Source organism: Betta splendens, chromosome 9 (genome assembly GCF_900634795.4).
Source record: "Betta splendens chromosome 9, fBetSpl5.4, whole genome shotgun sequence".
Lineage (NCBI taxonomy): Eukaryota > Metazoa > Chordata > Actinopteri > Anabantiformes > Osphronemidae > Betta > Betta splendens.
Genome location: NC_040889.2, coordinates 12493901 through 12508900, shown reverse-complemented (window position 1 = coordinate 12508900; position 15000 = coordinate 12493901). Strand labels below are relative to the sequence as shown.

The following is a 15000-nucleotide window of genomic DNA, read 5'->3' as shown; positions in this document are numbered from 1 at the left end:
CTCACTGCAGACGCTTAATGAGTCCCTGGAGTCAGACGCCGTTTTCTGTTTCAGGTACAACTACAACGGCGTGGACCTGAACAGGAACTTCCCCGATGCCTTCGCTGGCCTGCGGAGCCAGGATGGAGTGGACGAGGAGAGGAGGGAGGCAGAGGTTGGTCAACAGAACCGGGCCCAGCAGCGTTGAGAGGCCCGAGTCCTGAGCGTGGGCTCTGACCTCTCCCTGCTCCCTGAGGAGTCACTTCATTTCACGTCTTTGGGCCGTGAAGTCATTTTCAAAGCGTGTGACTTGGTTTGGCCTCATTCCAGTAGATTGAACAGAGCTGCGTTTGTGAGTTTGTACAGATTAAACTAAGTGTCGCTGCCAGAATGTATGATGTGTTGCAGCACTTGAGGAAGTCACTTACTCTTCATCTGTTTGATTTGTCACTGACCAACGTCTGACCTTGACCTCGTGAGAGATGTCACCACACAGTTTCTGCTGATTCCAGGTCAGAAGTGTGATGGACTGGTTGAAGACTGAGAGCTTTGTTCTGTCTGCCAACCTGCACGGAGGAGCTGTGGTGGCCAGTTATCCGTACGACAACAGCAACAGCGGTAAACGCACGCACCCATTCCCCGTGGACGTTACAGCGTCCTCGTTGCTCATCTGCTTCCGTGCTCTCCTCCAGACGCTCAGCTGTATGATGCCAGCGTCTCCCCCGACGACGACGTCTTTGTTCACCTGGCCAAGGTTTACTCCCACAACCACGCCTCCATGCACCGGGGCAACGTCTGCCCCGACACCGGACCCTTCTCAGACGGCATCACCAACGGGTACCAGTGGTATCCACTCGAAGGTTAGCCTCAAGTCTGACCCTTGTCCATCATGGGACCCAGATCCCAGTGTCTAAGCCTCTGGGTGGTGGATAAAACCAGTGATACCAGTAAAGCATGTGCATGTGGTTCTAAGTCTGGAAACAACTGTTTTTCTTCAGAGGTTCCACCTTCAGTGTGACAGGGTTCTGGTTCTGGTGGTCCCAGGCTAAGGTGTGTCTGTTTGCAGGTGGGATGCAAGACTATAACTATGTGTGGGCTCAGTGTTTGGAGCTGACTCTGGAGGTTTCCTGCTGCAAGTTTCCTCCGGTCCAACAGCTTCCTGCCATGTGGGTGGACAACAGGGAGGCTCTGCTCGCCTACATCCAGCAGGTGCATCTGGGTCAGTACAGTTCAGACCTGTTGCCTTGTGCCTGCGTGAGCCTCACAATCACCTCCTACTTTCTATGTGTGTGTGTGTGTGTGTGTGTTCAGGGGTCAAAGGTCGTGTGTTTGATAGCTCTGGTGTGCCGGTGCAGAACGCCCTGGTGGAGGTCAAAGGTCGTAACAACCTGTGTCCATTCAGAACCGACCGTCATGGAGAATACTACAGGCTGCTGCTGCCTGGAAACTACAGCTTTACTGTAAACACTCAACGCCGCAGTGATTCAGGGACCTCTAGTGGCGGCATGCCAGTATTACACCTGTGTGTCTGTTCTCTTCGACTGCAGGTGTCTTATCCGGGTCATGAAGTTTTGACGCAGGAACTGAACATCCCATACGGTCCTGATACATTTTCCGCCTTGAAGCATGACTTCCTGTTAAAGGCCATCAGCCCGCAGCCTGGGGGTTCCGTGGATCAGGCCACGCCCTCCTGTAACTACACAATGAGGCTGAGCGGAGGTGGAGGCACCCACACGCCCACGTGGACCGCAGTAGTGGTGGGGCTCGGCCTGATGGCGGCGCTGCCATCCCTGATCGCCTGAGGAGGTCCACACGGTGCTCGCTCCACCAGAGGGTTCTGAGGAGAAGCTCTGGTTTGGGGCGGTGAAGCGGTGGTCACAATATGAAGCTGCACACCAAAGCTCACATGCACATCAGCTTAGGAACGTTATTACCTGCAGGGCTAATCATCTGTTAGCACAGTAGCTAAGCCAGGCGGCTGACCTCCACTCAGCCGAGTCGATTTATTTATTTAGATCTTTGGGACCGTGGACATTTCAATACACACACGCCACCACATGCTGGAAACCTGGGATTCAGCAGGGTTCTGGGGAATGTTCTGAAGGATCTCAGCGATGGATCCATCTGTTTGAGCCGCACAGGCCCTAATCAACAGAGGCCCAGAACTACACCACAGCCAATAACTACACACATGAATTTAGTGAAGTCAATTGAAGCTCAGGAGAGTTAGAGCAGAGCGTTGGAATGATGATGCAGACAGAAAATGCCGATAAGCCACCACTTCCACAGCAAGAAGAAGGTTTCATCTGCACGGGCTGCCTCAAAGGGCAGCTACGGGTTGGTTCTCCAGAAGAACAGGCTCCTTGAGGAGTTGGTGGAGGCAGAGTGAACGTTGAAGTTGTGGAGCTGAACAGTAATGTTACATGTGATATTAATGAGGTCAAAGCAGCACCTGCCTTTCAGCAGGTTCAAAGACTTAAAGCAACTTCAAAGACTTAAGTTGATTTCTGCATGAATGGATCAAATGTGAAAGTAAAAACTGTGTAAACGTGGTTTACAAACCAAAACACTGGTGGGAATGTCCAATCAGGACATCAAACTGAGACAAAGCAGTTGTCTTCGAGGCCTTGTTCAGTTTATTCCCGTCGGGCGGTTGAACTTTATTTTTGCCAAACTTCAGGATTTTCTATTTTTCTACTGTTTGATTAAATACTGTTCCTTGAAACGCCTCTGTGCCGTGTGGTACCTGCAGCCTCTGCTCACACAGCTCCGGCCGAGCCACAAATACACGTTAGGAAGTGAACATTAAAAAAAAGATAACATTATTTATGCAAAAATAAAAAAATACAGTAACCATGAGTTTCCAGCAGAGAAACTGCGTGTTTTAGCTTCTAGTCGTTTTCAAAATGCTGCCTGTTATCAAACTGCTCTGGGTCAGTACCACAGATCTGCTGCAACAAACATTCACCAGGGCTCATGAAGCAGATTAGTTCAGATCAGGTTGGTCATTTACCGACTGCCTCATGTGTGATGACTTTACAAGCTTCAGCTTAGTAAATATAAAACATGGAAAAGCTTATGAACACAGGGTTTAGTTAAATATAAACCTTTATTTAAAAGGTGATTCTGCTTTGACACAAGTTAACAATGAGGGAAGGCGTTCAGCAGGACAAACCTCAAACTGTCAGAGAAATGTCAGTTGTGATGAGCGCAGGTGCAAAAGTTAAACGTTGGCCTAAAGTGCATGCATGTGCTGTGACACACGCTGAGGTCTGTGGTTAAGGAATGGAATGTGTGTGGGAGCAGGTTTACATTAGTGTTTGAATATATGCATCCAGCATCAAACCTGTTTCAGCTTCTTCGCCTCCATTAGTCTAATAGAGCAAACAGCTGCTCCCTCAGTCCTGCGGGTCCTGACCTCCTCGTCCTCGGACCACGTCCTGTCCTGAAGCCAGCGCCCTGTACAGCTGCAGGAGTTCATCGGGTTGTGGCACCTTTGACTCCGGCGTGGCGGGAATATCAAAGTCTGACGACGCCTGAGACCCCGAAAGGCCATCGCCCACCTCGTTCTGAGGCATCACGCTGGTCCCCGTGCTCGCTAGGTCCCTCCCCTCCGGCAGGAGGACCAGCGTGTCGGGTAAACACGAGTCCATGTTCTGAGAGGAGTGGTTGGACAGAGAGGCGGACAGGGTCAGACTGAATTTCTCATCATTGTCAAGAGTTTCTTCATCACTGAACAGTTCTGGAGTCTGTGACCCTGTCATCCTGGAGGGGGAGGCGGCAGAGCAGCAGGAATGTGATTGGCTGTTCTGGCTGTCACTCAGCATCTCTGCGCTGAAGAAATCTTCCCATTTCGGAGTCTTACAATTCTCTTTGCGTTCTTCCTTCATTTGTTCCTCAGGCTCTGTCTTCTCACTGTCTACTGTCACTTTCTCTTGTGCAGGTTTTCCCTGGGTACCTTTCTCCTCCTCCTCTTCATCATCCTCCTCTTCATCATTGGACTCAGTGCAGTCCATGTAGTTGTGTCCCACAGACTGTGGGTCAGTGACTGTCACAGACAAAGACTGGTCCATAGACTCAGGGGTTACTGTTCTTTCAGGGCTTCTCTCTGAAAGACAAACATTTAAGGTTGTTGTTGATGCTGAAGTGACGCGTATCCAGATCTGCTACAGACGTGGCCTGATTTAACAGATGTGATCCACATGCAAATAATAAGGCTGTGAGAGCACTCAGCTAAAATCATTTCTCATCGCTCATTTATTGACCTTTTCCTGTGTCTTTCGTCCGCCACATCTTCTTCCTCACTGGTGCCAGGTCCAGCCCGTCGAACAGTTCGTCATCCATATCGGTGTCTGAACAGAGACAAACAACTAATGATCGTTTCCATCTACTGGTTCATGTCACAGTGTCCCTAGTTCAGGTTTTCTAAATCAAGCGTAGCTCCTGTTAAGCACATAGTATATACACACATGTTCAGTGTCATGCCCTGTAAACCGTTACCCAGATGCTGCTGTCAGTGCACCTGGCCCAGTTGTGTTACCGTATGTAGGCCGCTCCACTCGGCTGCGCTTCAGGACGCCTAGAGGCTTGTAAACGAAGGTCTGGTCACACTGGTTCCTGCACATAAGCTTCAACCTGCTCAAACACAGTTAAGTTTCAACATATTATAAATAAAGTCAATAACAACTAAATTGCCCAAATGGGCTTAAAAAGAAAATGAAGCAGCAAATACAGATAAATTATTACAAAGCCTAACATAAACCTAAAATAACTCAAACATGACTCACAGCTGTGAAACCTCAGTCAGCGTGCGACCAATGGGGATCACACTGGGGTAGATGTTGACCGGCTGAAGGTAGGACAAGAAGTCTTTGATCTGGAATACAGAGAAACACACGCATCTTTTAATGTCACACAGAATGTGTTCAAATGTTGTTCAAATCTGTTTTGAACTCAAAGACTGAACTACTAACTAACTGAGCAAGACTTGACTTAAGCCTCTTTTCACAACGCTACAGTGTATGTACATTGGAAAGTAAGCTCTTACTGTCAGAATCACTAATCAAACAAACTTCCTTATGAGATCTTCAATCAAAGCTTCACGTTAACAAAGTTATGAACTGTTAATAGATCAGTGTACCTCTGAGTAGGATGAGTGGAAGCTGTAACAGGCCCTGAAGGAACTGGCTCCAGTTCTAGAGAAAAACAAACTACGTCCTTAGTGGACAGAAACCAAACTGATCTCACAAAGGTGAATAAAAACGCCCCTACTTTATTATAACGTTGGTCTTTTTGGTCCTTTCTCCAAACCACATGGTGGATGGTTTGATGCTGATGATTCGAAGGGGAGTCCCATCTGCAGCCGTGCACCCACACGGCAGCCTGTTGCCCTGTAAATACTCCTCATCCTAGTCACACACAGAGACATAGCTGACATCACTGTCTATAACATTCTAAGATTCCTAACATAAAAACACTGTGTGTGTGTGTGTGTGTGTGTGTGTGTGTGTGTGTGTGTGTGTGTGTGTGTGTGTGTGTCTCATCCTAGTCACACGTGTGTCGTGTCTGAAGCGAAACCTTTGGGTGTCGACAGGCATGGATCTGTGTCCTCCGATCGGTCGTCACATAGCTCAGGATTTCTGGCATGTTCTTAAACATTGACAGACTGTTAACATGAATCTGTAGGAAAAGACAAATCACACTTTTACAAGCAGACACATCAGTGAATACAGACATGTAGCTACGATCACTGCACTAAAAGGACAAAATAACACAGAAGTCGTCATGAACAACAAATATTTGATTTAACATCACCTGCGTGTTGAACTCATCTCCCAGGTTGGTGAACAAGTATTCATATCCATACGCAGCTTTACAGTTGAGCCACACCACATGATACGGACTCTGACTGATCCAGTTTCCAATGAGCTCCGAGATGCCGTTCAGACAGACCTCCTGCATACGCAAGCACATGAGATGAAACGTTGAGAATCACAAGGATGTGTGACACACAGTAAATAACACAATAATACAGTATTTAAATCAGTAAAAAAAACTTACTCGAGTTGGTATTTGATAGTAACGTGGGTCATAGAAAGTAGAGTCCAGATAAACGCTCTGAATGTCTTTCACCCTGTGAAATGTGAAACCATCATGTTGAGCTTTTCTGAATTAAATTAAACGTAAACCATCAAATAGGTTTCTAAAAATGAATCTGTTGTTTTCATTATTTGTTGGGAGGATGTTCAGTAACTGACCTGCTGCCAGAGTGTAGATGCTCTATTCTGGATGCATCTCCAGTCGCTAACCTGAAGTCTCCTGTGTACAATACATTTCCTTTGGACCCCTCAAGCAGGAACCTACACACACACACACACACACGCACACACACACACACACACACACACACGATCTATTTTTTTTATAAAAGACGACCCCCACTCTAAACCCCCCCTATGCAATGATATGTAGAGTCAGCTATAACTAGATTATTGCAAACTTGATCCAAGTTCACAGCCTGAACAATAAAACAAAATCTAAACTTAATACATTGCTTTAAGTTGAGATGCAGTTTTGTAGAAAAACAAGACACAGACTAAGCAGTAAATGATTGGTTTGACTTACATAACAGAGCCGGGACAATGACCCGCAGGAAGCAACGTCACCACTATCTCCTCTTTCTGCCACACACAACACAAAAACAGACAAGACGTGGGTGACCACCTTCTCTTTAAAATAGGGGATGAATTAAAAAAAGACAGAATATTTTGAGAACAAAACAATTTTTTAGGAGACTTTTCCACAGAAACTTCAAGGCTGAAGAGGAGTTTCACCTCTCCTGATGCTTCGTCTACTAGAGAAATCTGAGTGGGGCTCTCCAGCTCCAGGGGAACCTAAAAATGACATAAGAAGTTTTTATTTTCCTCTGTAAGTGGAAACTTCATATAGGATAAACCAGATTATTTAACTGTGGTGTGTCATAGATGGTGCTCTTTAGGATCAGAGGTCAGTGTCCTCTGAGAGCACCAGAAGGACCTTACAATGTACTCCTCCCAGAAGGCGTACTTTGGGTTGTTCAGCAGCAGCTCTTTGGTCACGAAGGAGCAGTACAGCCTGACTGTTCGACTGCAAACACAAGTGAAGAAAACACAGCTCATATTTATTCTCCTGTCCCAATGCAACATTAAAACATTTTTATGGGAAGGGTCAAAAAACTACGGTAGTGTATGATACAAAGTATCTGTGTAATAACACAATCACAAACCACATTTTATTATTGTTTTATTTTATCAGCTTGTTAATTTCATCATTACGTTTAATGGGGAAATAATACATTTTTAATTAAGATGTGTCCCTCTGTATCAAATGAGTGGGCACCTGAACTGCAGCTTTCTCTTTAGCAAAGGTCCCTTCAGTCCCTTCATGTGATCTGTTGGAGTAAAGGAGGAGACGTGACAAAGCTACAACTGACCAGAAGCAGCGACAAGAACACAAAACACACAATCGAACAGTGTCAGCTAACGACGCTAACATTAGCCAGTTAGCTGCCAAGCTCACCTTTGTGACAGTGGGACAGGAAATATGCCCGGGCGTGTAGGTTCTCCTTGTCGAACCGGTCCAGAGAGACTGTGGGATACTCCTTCATTCGACCTGCGAACGAGCTCATCTTTACGCCGACACTTCTTGCGGTACAATCTACAAACTAATGTCATAACGTCACATTGTTGTCTAACGACCAGCGCATAGCTTGATAACATCATCAGCAGCAGTTCATTTGTCCCGCCCACCGAGTGACTTCTTCTTCGTCTCTTTTCACGTAGTCCAGATGCCTTTCAATAGGAATTCCACAATTTTCAATCCTTTCTGACCCTCTGTCCTACATGATTTCACAATACACCCAAAATACAGTCAATAATCACAGTTAGAGACTCCGTTCTTCGAAATTCTCGATAAATATTGCCGTTTTACTGCTTCATATCAGTCTCATTAGTTTGTATGTCCTTTAGCGCCACCTGCTGGGAGTCTTGGAGAACTGTCATCCAGCAGAGAAGAAGAACGTTCATGTCACAAACAAGCACAAACAATAGGCTAAAAACGTTGGTGTCAAAAATAAATATTAATATAGTTTTATATTACATTAAGATACATTATACATAACTATAGTTTCACAGTTCTGTAGTTTCTGTGCAGCCAAATCTTAAAAAGGTCAACAAGTTCAACTTCTCCTCTACGCTTCTCTCAGGTGAATTGCATTCTGCTCGAGGCAGAGGGAAGATTTATTGCTAACAGTTTGAACTTTGAGTGTGGTCCATGCAACAAGTCAAGCCGGGCAGACGCTGACATCTGACAAAATGAACTAATGACGTAAGGCTGACGTCATTTCACGGCCCAACAGTGGCCAGCCACGAGTAGCCAATGAGATCATAGCGCGGGTTCAGCGTCACTTTATCTGTTTATGCCCTTGGAGTTAGCATTTTAATTAAGCGCAATTGTGCAATTTTGGTATTTTTTGTGTGTTTTATTAATTCCAGATAAGATATATAACCTCATCAAAGATGAAAATGAAATTGGACTGTAGCTCACCACAACACTATGACAACATACTGTACAAAGAACGGCGAATTTGTCGTGTCAAATTTTTTAAGGTAAATCATGTCTATATAGAGAAGCTAGCTGCTAGCTTCGAAATCTATTTTAATTCAGTTATTTTTTTTCTGTAGCGCCAAATCACAACAAAAGTCAAACCTTTAAAACGAAAACCTAACAAACCCTGGTTTGAGAAATATTTTATTTATTGAAATTAACAAATTGTAATCTAATCATAGAATGAATGTATGTAAGAATGTAATTAGAAATGTAATTCTGCCTCTTACCACTGGATGGCGGTGGTGTCTAGTTTTTCTTTTACAGTAATTACCTCCAGCCTAATTTTGGTAGCTGCTTTCATTCTTCTTCTTCATCATCTTCATCTTCTTACTATTATTACTATTACTATTATTATACCTAAAATTACACATATGGCTTATGGAGAACATGAGGACCTGCAAAGATACACTGAATCCTAAATCCTGGTATAGAGAAAAATCTCTCTTTAAAAGGTTTGTGAAGTACAGTAGGAAGGTAAAATATTTGGAGTTCCAGCATAGCAATTTAAAAACAGAGCTAAGTGTGTCAGGACTCGAAGCAGGCGGCGGACCCACATGCACAGCACGGAGGCGAGATGATGATTAGACACGGGTTTATTCGATAAGGCAGGGTCAGGCGGTCCAGGTCATGCACAAAAGCGTTCAATGAAGTAGCACACAAGGGAGCAGGCAATCTCTAATCCAATGTCCAGGCAGGGTTCGTTACACAAGTAGGCTCAGCAAAAGTACAGGCAGGGATGAGACAAACTCACGGTCAGTAGTTAGTCCAGGGTCAGGCAGGATACACAAGGCAAAACAGGAACAAAACACGAGGAACACGAAACACGGGAAACACGGGAAACTCGGAACACTCAGGGAACTCAGGAAACTCGAGACACTCATGAAACTCGGGGACTCACAAGAAACACGAACGAAACTCGACAATCTGGCAGGGAACTAGGGACACAGGAGCTGACTAAATACACAGGTGAGTGATTAACTGATTACCGACAGGTGTGGGTAATGAGCTAGGGGAGAACAGAACTGATAACAGGAAGTAAAGCAGGAACAGAAACAGAAACCGGGAGTGCTACCAAATAAAACCGGAAATGGAACCTGGAACCAAAATAAGACAAGGAAACAACAAGAAAACAAAACCCAGATCGTGACAAAGTGCACCAAGCGTGTTCAATTGTCACATCAATAATGATGTCATGTAGCATTTTGTTGGTGTGATCAGACTTTGTCCATGCTTTTAGTTTCTAAGGTGCACATTATGTGTTATGGTTTACATTTCAATAATTTAGGTGACACTGCAAGGGTGCTCATTGCTTTAACTCTATTTTCTCGGGAATTTCCTTGTAAAAAGTGGCTTTATTAATTTTACATCTAAAGGGTGACATTTGAAATTTTGCTCTACAGTATGTGGCAACTTCAGTTACCAGCACTGGTGGTTTCCAAGGCCTTGATTTGGTGTGTTCGCAGAGCCTCTTCCTATCATCTATAGAGTCTCGTTCTGCATTCCGCTCAGTTCATACAGGCTCCTCACATTACGGACAGCTTGCTGAAAAACCTGCATGATAGGCAGAGATGGCAGGGGTACAGCTGTGATGAGAGTCTGATGGGTGATCGACTGTGGCACTTGATTTCCTAAAGGGGTGTGTTCAGTTCATCTCAATGTGCTCAATCAATGTAAATCTGTCTAACTGGGGAATTTATGTCCTACATGATGAAGTGCTTTGTTTTACTGCTCTGCATTAATTTGACAGGGCTGTGATGTAGGCGGCAGCACCATTTTCATTCATTGCCTAGAATCATACAAGTGCGATAAGTCACCCAGGAATATATCATGCGTCCGGTCTGTCAGTGCCTGTGTTTGGCTGTGGGAGGGAATGAAGTCTTGTCAGTTCACCTCAGCCACCACAGTGCTGTGCTCATGCACCCACTCCAGAATGCAGCTGGCTGACCGAATGCTTTATCACAGAGCCAGTTGCTAGGAAACACCTCCTCCCTGCCGGGTAGAAGTCTGGCTTGCCCATTATAAAAATGTCTGCCTGTGTGTGTTAGTTAGAAACAATTTGACTTTGTATCGACAATGGATGAAGTTCTGTATACTACTGTACATAATATAAAGTGTGTAATATTCAACAGACCTGCCAATATTCATAGGTTCTTAATAAAATGCAATAGTATAAACAGAGGCATAGCTTGGATTTAATCGTCTCTCGCACACCTGTTAGTTTCGTCCTCGCCAGCAAAGCTGAACTATTCTGAAAAACCAACTCTTTATTTGCCTTGTAAATGGCTTCAGTAGCAAACAGGACGTGCCTGATACGTTAATCATGCTTCAAGACACATGGGGCCATCTGCTGTAGGTAGGAAACGGAACGTTCACTTAAAGTTTAAGGAGGAGACGTTAACATTTGAATATGTTTACCGTATTTGGAAATTTGATTATCTTTTTGGATGTTATACTGACAGGAGCTCTTTACTTTTGAGATCCATTTTCAAATGTTGTCAGTCAGGGAGCAGTGGCTTCAGCATCAGGCATCCTTATTCAATGCCATGTTCTAAAGGTTCTAAAGGATCAGATATATTATAAGATATATAACCTCATCATCTTTTCCCAGGTGGATGTGCATGGACTCCGCTGGCAGCTTTGTATGATGTCAGTGCATATACAGTATAAGAATATGAAGAAATGCCATAGGCTGTTTTTGCAGGCATGTGTTGCTGTTTCCCTGATTCTCAGGTAATGAAACAGAACAATGAGAACAGAAAATACTTTTAGTACAGTATATTTACAAGTGGGGCAGACAGTGCAGCTCAACTGACATCCAACCATATTCAAGTAAAACAAGGCGAATAATTGGTCTTTGAACATCGTCTGTAACAGCAGAGCAGCTTCTTATTGTGACGCCATTGATGGGTAGCAGAGGTTGAATTATGTTTCAGAGTAGAGACTGTTTTAACAATATGTTTGTGATGTAGAGGAGGGAGCTCATAAAAGCCAGAGAGCTCCATTATCAAACACACACCACATAACACAGATTAAATCAGTCTCTACTTTACAGCTCACTGCAACAAAACACCAGTCACACTCACACAAGTCAACCACTTCAGCTTCACACACATTTACAAATGCTCTCAATGAATCTACAGTAGACGTGTGTTCAACCTTTATGTGTGTCTGAGCCACACTTTGTGTTTGTGTTGATAGATCTCATCATAGTCAGCTGTACTCTGCCAGCCCAGCAGGTTTGGTGCCATGGGATGCTGTCATAGTAACTTTAAAAATGAAAACATTTTGTTCATTCTATTTATTATTTTGGGAGACTGCCCTTCCGTCGGATTTATCATATTGATAGCAGCCAACGGTCAACCTGTACATGTAGCTGTCAGGATCCCATTCTCTCTCTCTCACTATGCCATACCCTCAGCTCTGGACAACACCCACTCCCTCTCTTTCCCTCAGCAAAGATCAAGCAGTAATAGGGTCGATTGCCCTCACCTGTGCCTTCCCTCCCGCCTCCCTTTAGAAACACTCCCAGCCCTTAAGTCTAGACTGGGTCATTGATGATGATGACTCTGACGTGCTGCTTTGTTTGTGAATGCCGGTGTTGCATGGTCTCCCATTGTGTTGCCGCTCATGGCTCTGGAACCCATCATGTCCAGGTTTTGTCTGTTTTTCTGTTCATGTTCCAGTGTTCATCCTGTTAGTCACGCATTTCTATGGATGCAAGTGGTACATGGTTCTAGCCAAGCTTGCTACCTCAACCTTGTTGAGGTCATGCGTTTTGTGAAATTTAAGTTAGTCTGCTTTGGTTTTTTGCTCTTTTAGTTTTAGTCCTTATCAAATTTTGTTTGGATTCTATAGGAATGATTTTGGTTTGTCCATTGTTTGTTTGATTTTTATTTATTCTGGGTCTGTGTGGCTCTGACTTGGTCCAAATAATCTTTCATAGACTCGACCCGTCATCTTGGATGGTGGGTCATGACAGTAACAACAGCACTGAACTGTACCCGGTCATCAGCTACTCGTGGATGTCATAGGGGGGATTAGAGAGAGGAAAAAAGGTGTTTTCACTCACTGTACTTAAGAGCTGATAAGTTGGGCATTGAGCTATGCTATGACTGGTTTGTTCCCATAAACAATGAGGTTTAACAGAGTCACTATAATGTGCATTTTCCATAAAGGGATGAGTTGGAAGTGAGAGACAAAGAGCAGCGAATATGTGACTATAGCTGAATGTGAGAACTGAACATGTGCTCAGTTCTGAGTGGGAGCCGTGTGCAATTTGTTTTTGTGTGTTACATATAGCTGGAGTTCATCTTCACAACTATTTTTGTAATGACATTTATAGAGGTTTATTAAGGGTAAAGCAAGATTTTGTCAGATCAAGTTTTTCTGCTGGAAGTGTGTTTCAATTCAAGTCACTACTGAAATAAGCATCCAGATCCAACAAACACCCACAGATCGTTGTCAGCAGCTCTATTGCCTCCGATCAATAAGAGCAGTGAGCTCCATCTCTGTCTGCTCTGTCTTGGTTGATGGATGCTTGGTGTTTCTGTTGGTCAATCTTCATCGTGTTGGAGCATCAGTACTGGAGAAATTAAGCTCACACTTCTGTCAGTCACTGATTTGAACGTTTCTGTGGAGCAGCTGAATATATTCAAGCGTCACATAACCTCATTAGGTGCATTTAAGTGTAGATCCACCACATACTGTAGGATTTAATATAATTGAAACTACAAAATATGGACAGACCACTAGATATTCATCTGCCTCTGTCAACAGACTAACTCGTAGAGTATCACTGTTAACCAATGGTACAGATTGTTGGTTTTGTTGGAATTTTTTTCTGCATTTCTTCAAAGTAAGACACTTCAGTAATATTGTGATAACTGACATTCACTAACAGAAATCCAGAGAACAGAAGAAGAATGGGTTTGAAGGGAGCGCTTCTCTACGACTCTACGCCTCGATCGATTCACCTTCAGGCTTTCCTGTGAGGATGGCCCCACCACAAAGTAGTCATGAATAAATCATGGAGCAACAAAGCATGAAAGAAATATTGAAATGAGGACTTAGATGTCTAAAGGTGAACACAGAGATCTGCTAACTCTGCTCTCGCAGTTAATTTCTAGTGAAGAACGTTTTTTTTTTCTTCCCTCAGTTTTGTTGAGCTTGGGCTTTTGTCCTGTCCTCTGAGGGACCCCCATCAGAGTGAACTCCAAAGGCTTTACTGTGCTACACCAGCGCATTATTGACACTCGGCTTGGCCACTGCAGCTGACCTTTGCTTCTCCATAAGTTATTCTGCTGTTAATGAGGAGGAAGTCGATTGCATCCCGCCACACGTTTCACTTGCTGAGCTGGGATCCCTGCAAAACACTGTCCTAAAAGCATGGACCACATCCAAATGTTTGGATCAGTGCACACTCAAATCTGCCAGAACAGGAGGTCCAGAGGTTCTAGTCTAAACACCATGGTGTGTGCCAGAACAATCACATATTAGCATGATGATTAAACGCTTCACTGAGCAACATTTGCTTCATCAAGTTCAAGCAGTATTTAGTTCATGTAGTCCAGCGTTTTATTGACTGTGTGTGAGGGACGAGTCAACATCTGAGGGAGTAAAGCCAGACGAATGGCTCTGATCCCGGTGAGACACTGTCCTGGGTTAACTCACTGGGACTGGTTTGATTAGGTGGCAGACAGTCAGATCTTTAATTCAGTACTACTGGACAACATTTGACCACAAGCTTGTGTTGCCCTGAGGATTCATCACTGTTTCTTCCGTCAGAGCTCAGAGCTACAGACTAGAGCAGGAGATGTTGCCATGTTCCACAGCCTTTGTGCTGTAGCTAGAATATGAAACATTGCTTATTTAAGCATCACAGAAGACATGGAGGGTCATGTTTAAACAAAACCACGTAGACTGTGCTCCTCTATGTTAGCTGCTCGTAAAACAAACCAAGCTGCTGTTGCCGTCACCTTCTCCTTAATGATGCTGTTCTTCTGCTGATTGATCACACCCGGTTGGATACGTGCTTCGTGTCATGATGTCTCCTAATGCTGATGAAGCTCCAAGTGATCAGATGTTGAACATCTTGATTTTAGATTTGAAGCAGCTGCCGCTGTGTTTAGATGCTGGGAACAGAGTCCAACAGTGGGTTCTAGTCGACTGTGATTCACTGTGCTTCAGAGGAGCTCTTTGCATCTATAGCCTGATAGACACCAATAAGAAACTGATGCACTGGGTTGAAGAAGCCCCTGATGCTACAATTTCAAATACTTTCACAGTATAAGGACTGTGTGTAATCATCTAGATGGTTATAATAGCTTGAATGCTTTTCAAGGGTCACCTACTGTTCTCTGTTCATTTAAGTATTTC

The 15000-nt window shown here is 44.2% G+C and overlaps 2 protein-coding genes across 4 annotated transcripts in view; one reads left to right on the top strand and one right to left on the bottom strand.

Annotated features, from left to right (window-relative positions):
- The window catches only part of cpm (carboxypeptidase M), an 8503-nt gene extending 5454 nt beyond the window's left edge, over window positions 1-3049 (top strand). For both annotated transcript variants that reach the window (XM_029162947.3, XM_029162946.3), the window contains exons 5-10: window positions 55-154; window positions 492-597; window positions 672-839; window positions 1046-1198; window positions 1291-1439; window positions 1527-3049. In XM_029162947.3, the coding sequence (XP_029018780.1) occupies window positions 55-154; window positions 492-597; window positions 672-839; window positions 1046-1198; window positions 1291-1439; window positions 1527-1781 (931 nt within the window). In that variant the 3' untranslated portion in view covers window positions 1782-3049. The remainder of the gene's footprint in view (window positions 1-54; window positions 155-491; window positions 598-671; window positions 840-1045; window positions 1199-1290; window positions 1440-1526) is intronic.
- Window positions 3050-3069: 20 nt separating this feature from the next.
- dclre1c (DNA cross-link repair 1C, PSO2 homolog (S. cerevisiae)) lies at window positions 3070-7774 on the bottom strand. 2 transcript variants are annotated; one of them, XM_029162902.3, is made up of 15 exons: window positions 7537-7774; window positions 7357-7408; window positions 7020-7104; window positions 6813-6872; window positions 6604-6659; window positions 6237-6338; window positions 6040-6112; window positions 5794-5934; window positions 5557-5658; window positions 5251-5387; window positions 5120-5174; window positions 4767-4855; window positions 4520-4614; window positions 4245-4331; window positions 3070-4087 (listed from the first exon to the last, which is right to left on the bottom strand). In XM_029162902.3, the coding sequence occupies exons 1-15, from the start codon at window positions 7643-7645 to the stop codon at window positions 3378-3380; spliced, it is 1953 nt and encodes a 650-aa protein (XP_029018735.1). In that variant the 5' UTR covers window positions 7646-7774; the 3' UTR covers window positions 3070-3377. The 2 variants fall into 2 exon arrangements, with proteins under 2 accessions (XP_029018735.1, XP_029018734.3); XM_029162901.3 differs by having other exon boundaries at window positions 7045-7104; window positions 7537-7706.
- Between the last annotated feature and the right edge of the window lie 7226 nt (window positions 7775-15000).